Below are 9,081 nucleotides of genomic sequence, written 5' to 3'. Positions count from 1 at the left end.
GTATGATTATTATTATTTGAGACAGAGTCTCCTTCTGTTGCACAGACTGTAGTGCAGTGGCTCCATCTTGGCTCACTACAACCTCTGCTTCCTGGGTTCAAGTAATTCTCCTGCCTCAGCTTCCCCGAGTAGTTGGGACTATAGGCGCATGCCACCACGCCCAGTTAATTTTTTGTACTTTTAGTAGAGGCGAGGTTTTACCATGTTGGCCAGGCTGGTCCTGAACTCTTGACCTCAGGTGGTCTACCAGCCTCAGAGTGTTGGGATTGATCATAGGCGTGAATCACTGTGCCAAGCCTTCTTCACCTTTTATATCAAGCTTTTTAAGGAAGAGCTTAAAAAGCTAATTTTAAGAAATTAAAATGTATTATGTAAATATCTGTTTTGCAACTTAGACACACTAATTTATTTAGCACAGAAAGTCAGACCAGTAATGGATCATTCTCTGTCAAATCTCAAGCTGAGCTAACATTTCAATTTTCTCCCTAGATATGTATTATATCATTGCCAATTTTTTTTTTATAATTATTTTTATTTCTTAGCTATTAGTAGAGATCATTGCTAATTTATTTTTAAGTGCAGTTCACAATTGGAATTTTTTTGTTGTTGTTTTTGATATGGAGTCTCACTCTGTCACCCAGGCTGGAGTGCAGTGGCATAATCTCAGCTTACTGCAAAGTCTACTTCCTGGGTTCAAATGATCTTGTGCCTCAGCCTCCTGAGTAGCTGGGATTACAGGCACCCACCACCTTGCCCGGCTAATTTTGTTGTATTTTTGTGGTGGAGACAGTTTCACCATGTTGGCCAGGCTGGTCTGGAACTCTTGACTTCAAGTGTTCTGTCTGCCTCGGCCTCCCAAAGTGTTGGGATTACAGGCCTGAGCCACCCCTGGCTGGAATGCCACTTAATTGAGCTGCCTTTTTTTTTTTTTTTTTAAATTTTAGGCAAGCCTTGAGGAAGGGATTTGGAGAATGAACAATGGTACCTGATCAAATAATCCTTGTAGCAGGCAATCAGAGCTTCTAGGGCCACTGTACCTGGTTTTATTGATAATAATCTTTAAGGAACAAAAGGGTCAGTACTATCAGAATTATTTATTACATGTAGTGAGCATTAAGGACATATGGAAAGTAGTTTGAAGTAAAATATTGCTATAAAAGTGAGAATCGGTCAGGTGAGGTGGCTTACACCTGTAATCCCAGCACTTTGGAATGCCAAGGTGGGCGAATCACCTGAAATCAGGAATTTGAGACCAGCCTGGCCAAGATGGTGAAATCCCATCTCTACAAAAAAAGCCAGGCACTGTGGCTCACCTCTGTGTTCCCAGCACTTTGGGAGGCCGAGGCAGGAAAATCACCTAAACCCAGGAGGCAGAGGTTGCAGTGAGCCGAGATTGTGCCACTTGCTGCACTGCAGTCTGGGGGACAGAGTGAGGCTCTGTCTCAAAAAAAAAAAAAAAAAAGTAGCCAGACGTGGTGGCACACACTTGTAGTCTCAGGTACTCAGGAGGCTGAGGCAGGAGAAAAGCTTGAACCTAGCGGGCTGGCCATGCTGGTGAGCCAAGATCACGTCACTGCATTCCAGCCTCGTTGACAGAGGGAGACACTGTCTCAAAAAGAAAAAAAAAAAAAGAATGTTGCATAGGTTATCCAAATTCTTGTTTTTTTGTTTTGTTTTGTTTTGTTTTTTGAGACAGAGTTTTGTTCTTATTGCCCAGGCTGGAGTGCAATGGTGCAGTCTCAGCTCACTGAAACCTCCACCTCCCAGGTTCAAGTGATTCTCCTGCCTTGGCCTCCTGAGTAGCTGGGATTACAGGCATGTGCCACCACGCCTGGCTAATTTTGTATTTTTGGTAGAGACGGGCTTTCTCCATGTTGGTCAGTCTGGTCTCAAACTCGGAACTTCAGGTGATTCGCCAGCCTCGACCTCCCAAAGTACTGTGATTATAGGCATGAGCCATCACCCCTGGCCAGATTGCCCAAATTTTTATAATTCAGTTCTCATTTAAAAAGAGAATTGATTTCCTACTTTTTGTTTTTAAAATTGTATTAGGTTGGGCATGGTGGGTCAGGCCTGTAATTCCAACATTTTGGGAGGCCAAGGCAGGAGGATTGCTTGAGATCTTGAGGCCAAGGCCAGCCCTGGAAATAGTGAGGCCAGAAAAAATTAGCCAGGCATGGTGCTTTGCAGCTGGCTGAGGCGGGGGATCGCTTGAGCCCAGGAATTCAAGGCTGTGGTGAGATATGGTGGGACTGCTGCATTCTAGCCTGGGCAACAGAGCAAGACCCTGTCTCTGAAACAAAGTGTAAACAAGATATTTTCCACTTCTGCATTCATTTTATGTACTTGTAGCATAAATGTTACTATGCATATTAACACTTAACACCATTAGATTTCCATTACATGTATTATATTGTTTTGCTGCATTGATAGTATTTTTTCATTATTAGGAAAGTCTTTGTAATTACTGTTTTAGAAATTTTTAATTTTGGGTATTGTGGGAAATGGCTAGTTTTGTCATAGTTAATAAAAATTATTGTCAGTGAAGAACCATAGTTTAAAACTGAACTTAGCCGGCCACAGTGGCGCATGCCTGTAGTCCCAGCTACTCAGGAGGTTGAAGCTGGAGGATGGCTTAAGTCCAGGAGTTCTGGGCTGTAGTGCGCTATGCCAATCAGATGTCCACACTAAGTTTGGCATCAATATGGTGACCTCCTGGGAGCGGGGACCACCAGGTTGCCTAAGGAGGGGTAAACCGGCCCAGGTTGGAAACAGAGCAGGTCAAAACTCCTGTGCTGATCAGTAGTGGGATTGCGCCTGAATAGCCACTGCACTCCAGCCTGGGCAACATAGTGAGACCCCATCTCTTTAAAAAAAGAAAAAGTGAATTTAATACATTAGCTCATAGTTATACAATCTCATAAGCATTTTGCTACCTTAAAGTTGGCTATGTTTACTGCTAATTTTAATGGCTAAATTTTTTATTTTCCTTCTCAACGAAAATTTCAGTCGGTTCTTTCTATATATGCTAGATGAGGCTTGGAACATACAGCTCTATATCGCTTACCTGCTTTTCCAAAATTCTGAAAGCTATGAAAATGAAAAGTCATAATGTAACTGATTTGGTGACAAAGCCTAAATTAAACAGATATGAGAGTATTAGTTGTTAATTTTACATAGTAGGAAAGAGTAATTTGTTCAGTTAGAATTGCTACTTAATATCGTTTTGGTGTTTTAATATAGGTGCACCACACTTTTTATTTTTTTTTTTAAGATAGAGTCGCTCTGTCGTCCAGGCTGGAGTGCAGTGGCACGATCTTGGCTCACTGCAAACTCCACCTCCCAGGTTCAAGCAATTCTCCTACTTTAGATTTCCATTACTATAGTCCCAAGTAGCTGGGACTACAGGCGACTGCCACCATGCCCGGCTAATTTTTGTGTTTTTAGTAGAGATAGGGTTTCGCCATGTTGTTCAGGATGGTCTTGATCTCCTGACCTCATGATCCGCCAGCCTCGGCCTCCCAAAGTGCTAGGGTTATAGGCATGAGCCACCACGCCCAGCCTGCACCACACTTCTTTAAAAAATGTTCTGAGAATTAAAAATTTTGCAACATTATTGAATCCTGTGCTCTTGGAGAATGAAACCTATAGTAGATGCTCAGCAAATTCTGCATGAAGCAAATTAAAATCCAGGATATGAGTATCTTGTCTTAATTATTTAAAGAGTAGGTTTTACTATGAAGAGATCCTTAAGAAATGTTTCCCTAAACCTCCTCCCTCTTTAATGTTGTGTGTGTGGAGAAGTTAATGTATTTTTTTATGATCTTAATGTTGCAAATAATGTATAGTGGTAAACAATAACATGTATATTAATTCATTTTTGAAACATGGTGTCACTATGTTGCCCCGGCTGGAGTGTAGTGGCACAGTCTCAGCTCACTGAAGCCTTCATCTCTAGGCCTCAAGCAATCTGCCCACCTCATCCTCCCAAAGTGCTGGGATTACAGGAGTAAGCCACTGTGCCCAAGCCATAAGTAAATTTTTATGGGTTAAAAGTTTGGGCCAGGCATGGTGGCGTATGCCTATAATCTCAGCATTTTGGGAGGCCAAGGCAGATGCATTACTTGAGGTCAGGAGTTTCAGACCAGCCTGGCCAACATGGTGAAAACTGGTTTCTACAAAAATTAGCTAAGGTGTGGTGGTGCGCGCCTGGAATCCCAGTTGCTTGGGATGCTGAGGCAGGAGAATCGCTTGAACCCGGGAGGTGGAGGTTGCAGTGAGCCGAGATTGCAACTCTGCACTCCAGCCTGGGCAACAGATTAAGACTCTGTCTCTAAAGGAAGAAAGAAAGGGCTGGGTGCGGTGGGTTACGAATCGAGCACTTTGGGAGGCTGAGGCAGATGGATCATTTGAGGTCAGGAGTTTGAGACCAGCCTAGACAAAATGGTGAAACCTTGTCTCTACTAAAAATACAAAAGTTAGCTAGGTGTGGTGGTGCTCACCTGTAATCCTAGGTACTTGGGAGGCTTAGGCAGGAAAATCACTTATCTGGGAGGCAGAGGTTGCAGTGAGCCAAGATGATGCCACCGCACTCCATTGTGGGTGACATAGCAGGACTCTGGGTTTCACCTGTTTCTTTTCTTTTTGGAGACAGATTATGATGAGAGAAACTGGAATAGCAGTTTGTTACAGGCTGGGTGTGTTGGCTTATTCCTGTAATTCCAGCACTTTGGGAGACCTATGTAGGAGGATCACTTGAGCCTAATTTAAGACCAACCCAGGCAGCAATGCCAGATCCCATCTTTAAAAGTATGAATAGCACATTAAACTCAGTGGATTTTTTTTTTGGGGGGGGGTGGGGGTGGGCGGCAGACAATCTCGCTCTGTCACCCAGGCTGGAGTGCAATGGCCCGATCTCTGCTCACTGCAACCTCTGCCTCTTGGGTTCAAGCGATTCTCCTGCCTCAGCCTCCTGATAGCTGAGATTACAGGCGCCTACCACCATACCCAATTATTTTTTGTATTTTTAATTTTTGTATTTCATCATGTTGGTCAGGATGGTCTAACTCCTGACCTGAGGTGATTCACCCCTCTCGGCCTCCCAAAGGGTTGCTGGGATTACAAGTGTGAGTCACCATGCCAGAATTTTTTTTAAATGCCGACATTGGTGATGGGATGAGAGTATATTATCTGATTTTACTTAGTCCTTCCTCTCCCACATTAATTACAAATACAGTTCTCAGAATGTATTTGCGTGCTACAAAAGAGATAATTTGTTTTATATGTGCAATTTTTTTAAATAGGAATAAAAAAATACGTTGTTGGCCTCATTATCAAGACATCATCTGACCCAACTTGTGTAGAGGTAAGAGTTTATTTTGGAGACTATTAGGAGAGCATAAAATCATTTAGATATTGAGTCTTTGACTACAACCTAATTTGTCAAGACACATAATCCCACATAAGCACAATCAATCATTTGCAGTAGAGCTGTAATCATTTGTTTCTTAGGAGGATTGTCTATGCTTATATTCTTATTTATTGTACTTACCTCAGGCTCTCATTTAATCTTTTATCTTTCTTTAGAAAGAAAAGGTGTATATCGGAAAATTAAATATGATCCTTGTTCAGGTAAGCTTTGCCTTCTAAGAAGAAATATGCTTATTATTTGAATAAAATGTTTGACCTACTTAGGAAATAAAGTATATTAATATTTTACAGAAGTAATGATAGTATTCTAACAATAATAGGTACCCTACTGTCTAGTACCTGAATGTTAATTTGCTGTGGCAGGAAACATCAAATAATGTTAAAGCTGTCATTTATATGGCTGCAGTATGCATTGGACTGTTGGTTGGTTTTTTTTTTTTTTTGAGACAGAGTCTCACTCTGTTGCCCAGGCTGGAGTGCGGTGGCACCATTTTAGCTCACTGCAAACTCCGCCTCCTGGGTTCAAGCAATTCTTCTGCCTCTGCCTCCTGAGTAGCTAGAATTACAGGTGTCTGCTACCACATCTGGCTAATTTTTTGTAGCTTTAGTAGATACAGGGTTTTTACCGTGTTGGCCAGGCTGGTCTCAAACTGTTGACCTCAGGTAACCACCCAGCTTGGCCACCCAAAGTTCTGGGATTACGGGCATGAGCCACTGCTCCCCGCCAGATTGTTTTTTAATTTTCTAATATGGCTGTGCATGTTCCCTTTGCATGTTATCTGTCTCAATCCTTTGATTTTTTTCCGACCTTCTAATTGATTCCCATGCTTAGTCATTAAACTATGTTGACCAAATTCATAATTTTTATATGTATCTGTTTCCTAATGTCATAATTTTTTTTCCAGAGGACCCTTGTATGTGAGGGGGGAAAAACACATTTTCTGTTGAAATAAGGTTTAGAAACATCCAAGTCTCCAGAAACTTCAGTGTATTCAGTGATTAACTCCAGCTGTTATTATACTTTAGACTTTTCTGTTAGCCCTTCTCTGAATGGGGAGAGGGAGGAGAGAATATAAAGAAGGTTAACATGTATTATTAGAATCCGGGAAATCCCTAGTGTGTGACATCAGTAGTCCAGACTTGCATACAAATACAATGCAGTTCATGAGGCTTTTGGTAAAAGATTATTCAGGCCCTGATTGCAGTGCCTCCTTTCTTCTAAATTCATATGTCCAAACCCTGCCACATTTCAAGGCTTAAATTTCATCCAGTAGTAAGCTGTCTTAATTAGTCACTTTTTTTTTTTTTTTTTTTTTTTTTTTTTTTTTTTTTTTTTTTTTTTTTTTTTTTTTTTTTTTTTTTGAGGCAGAATCTCGCTGTGTCGCCCAGGCTGGAATGCAGTGGTGCGATCTTGGCTCACTGCATCCTCTGCCTGCTGGGTTTAAGCAATTCTCCTGCCTCAGTCTCCCAAGTAGCTGGGACTACAGGTGTGTGCCACCACACCTGGCTAATTTTTTGTATTTTTAGTAGAGAACGGGTTTCAATGTGTTAGCCAGAATGGTCTCGATCTCCTGACCTTGTGATCTGACTGCTTTGCCTTCCCAAAGTGCTGGGAATACAGGCGTGAGCCACCATGCCCGGCCACCCAGTCGATATTTATCATCTGTAGTTAGTTAAATTCTGGAGTCTCCCAGAATGATTTCTTTTTTTGAAACAGAGTCTCGCTCTGTCTCCCAAGGTGGAGTGCAGTGGCGAGGTCTCGTCTCACTGCAACCTCTGCCTTCCAGGTTCAAGCGATTCTCCTGCCTCAGCCTCTAAAGTAGCTGGGACTACAGGCCTGCGCCATCATGCCCGGCTAAGTTTTGTATTTGTTGTAGAGACAGGGTTTCACCATGTTGGCCAGGCTGTTCTTGAACTCCTGGCGTCAAGTGATCCGCCTGTTGTGGCCTCCCATGAAGTGCTGTGATTACAGGTGTGAGCGACCCCATCCGGCCTCCTAGGATAATTTCTACATATCTGTGAGGCAGATACTAATACACAGACCCATTAGACCGATTGGACCTTTCATTAGGATAATTGAGAAGGGTTTTGGGGTGATTACGATAAAAGACTTTATTGATGTTTTATTTTCTACCCAGTATGGTGAAGAGGGTGACACATTTCTTTTAATAAAGGAGGAGAAAATGAAAAGTGATTGGTCCTTACTGCTGCTTTTATCTGTTAAACAATTTCTTTGAAGGTTGTTTTATTTGCATTTGATAAAGGAAGTGCGATTAACATTTCATGTCTTATTTTAGATACTGAAACAAGAATGGCCGAAACATTGGCCAACTTTTATTAGTGATATCGTTGGAGCAAGTAGGACCAGCGAAAGTCTCTGTCAAAATAATATGGTGATTCTTAAACTCTTGAGCGAAGAAGTATTTGATTTTTCTAGTGGACAGATAACCCAAGTCAAATCTAAGCATTTAAAAGACAGGCAAGTAATAATTATGTTTTAGAATTTTAAAGTAATTTCTCAATTTCAAGCAATTTGGATGTTTATTCTAGGTATTTTAAGGAACTGTGATCAGTAATACATTCAATTGTTTATAGTGGTTTTCAATTACAAATTAAGAAATAGTCCTAGACTGGGCCTAATAACTACCTCTGGAGGTTGAAAAGTGAATTGTTCAAGATACACTTCAGGATTTGATTTGTATGATAACTAATTAATAGGTTCTAAGCAAATGATTCGTGTCCAAACATTCAAATTAGTTATTTTATGAGACAAGTCTCACTCTGTTGCCTGGGCTGGAGTGCAGTGGTTCAATGTTTAAATAGAAGATATAATTCTGCTGAGAGAGAGCAGATAAATATAGTCACATCTTTAATTACCAGATGGTTGAAATTTTAATCTTTTTTTTTTTTTTTCCCTTGAGAGATGGGGGTCTTGCTAGGTTGCCCAGGCTGGTCTCAATCTCCTGGGCTCAAGCAGTTCTCCTGCCATGGTATTCTAAAATCCTGGGATTACAGGCATGAGCTACTGTACTGGGTCTTAATCATTTTTATTAGTATTGTACATAACTTAATTTATTTCTGTGTCTTCTAAAACTGATATATATTTTTTTTAGCATGTGCAATGAATTCTCACAGATATTTCAACTGTGTCAGTTTGTAATGGTAAGTGTTTTTAATTTCATTTTTTAAAATAACAATAATAGGAAAGCAATTATTTACGAGTGTATGTTTTGTCGTAGGAAAATTCTCAAAATGCTCCACTTGTACATGCAACCTTGGAAACGTTGCTTAGATTCCTGAACTGGATTCCACTGGGATATATTTTTGAGACCAAATTAATCAGCACATTAATTTATAAGGTACAGTGAATACATTTCAGTTGTCACTGGATAGCCACATGTATTCTTTTCACATGTAAAGCTCTCATCTCTGCATTCAAAACCATATTCGACTTTGTTTCTAACATGAGGAAACCGCTCAGAAGAAATTTTTCATATTTACACCTAGTAAATTATTTGAAGTGAGTCTCAAATCTGATTCTGCCACTTGTTTGTACCATGTAATTTTATGAATTCATTTATATCAAATAATGGATTTGATTATATTGCCTTTTTTTTTTTTTTTTTTTTTTTTTTTTTTTTTTTTTTTTTT

The 9,081-nt window shown here is 40.5% G+C and overlaps 1 protein-coding gene across 1 annotated transcript in view; it reads left to right on the top strand.

Annotated features, from left to right (window-relative positions):
• The window catches only part of XPO1 (exportin 1), a 61,624-nt gene that overhangs the window by 32,114 nt on the left and 20,429 nt on the right, over window positions 1-9,081 (top strand). Inside the window, exons 5-9 of the mRNA XM_037744444.1 lie at window positions 5,304-5,365; window positions 5,587-5,631; window positions 7,728-7,909; window positions 8,544-8,592; window positions 8,670-8,789. Coding sequence (XP_037600372.1) covers window positions 5,304-5,365; window positions 5,587-5,631; window positions 7,728-7,909; window positions 8,544-8,592; window positions 8,670-8,789 — 458 coding nt within the window. The remainder of the gene's footprint in view (window positions 1-5,303; window positions 5,366-5,586; window positions 5,632-7,727; window positions 7,910-8,543; window positions 8,593-8,669; window positions 8,790-9,081) is intronic.

This window comes from Cebus imitator, unplaced genomic scaffold (assembly GCF_001604975.1).
Source record: "Cebus imitator isolate Cc_AM_T3 unplaced genomic scaffold, Cebus_imitator-1.0 Scaffold175, whole genome shotgun sequence".
Lineage (NCBI taxonomy): Eukaryota > Metazoa > Chordata > Mammalia > Primates > Cebidae > Cebus > Cebus imitator.
Note: the sequence above shows the minus strand (reverse complement) of the source record. Positions and strands in the feature narration are given on the sequence as shown.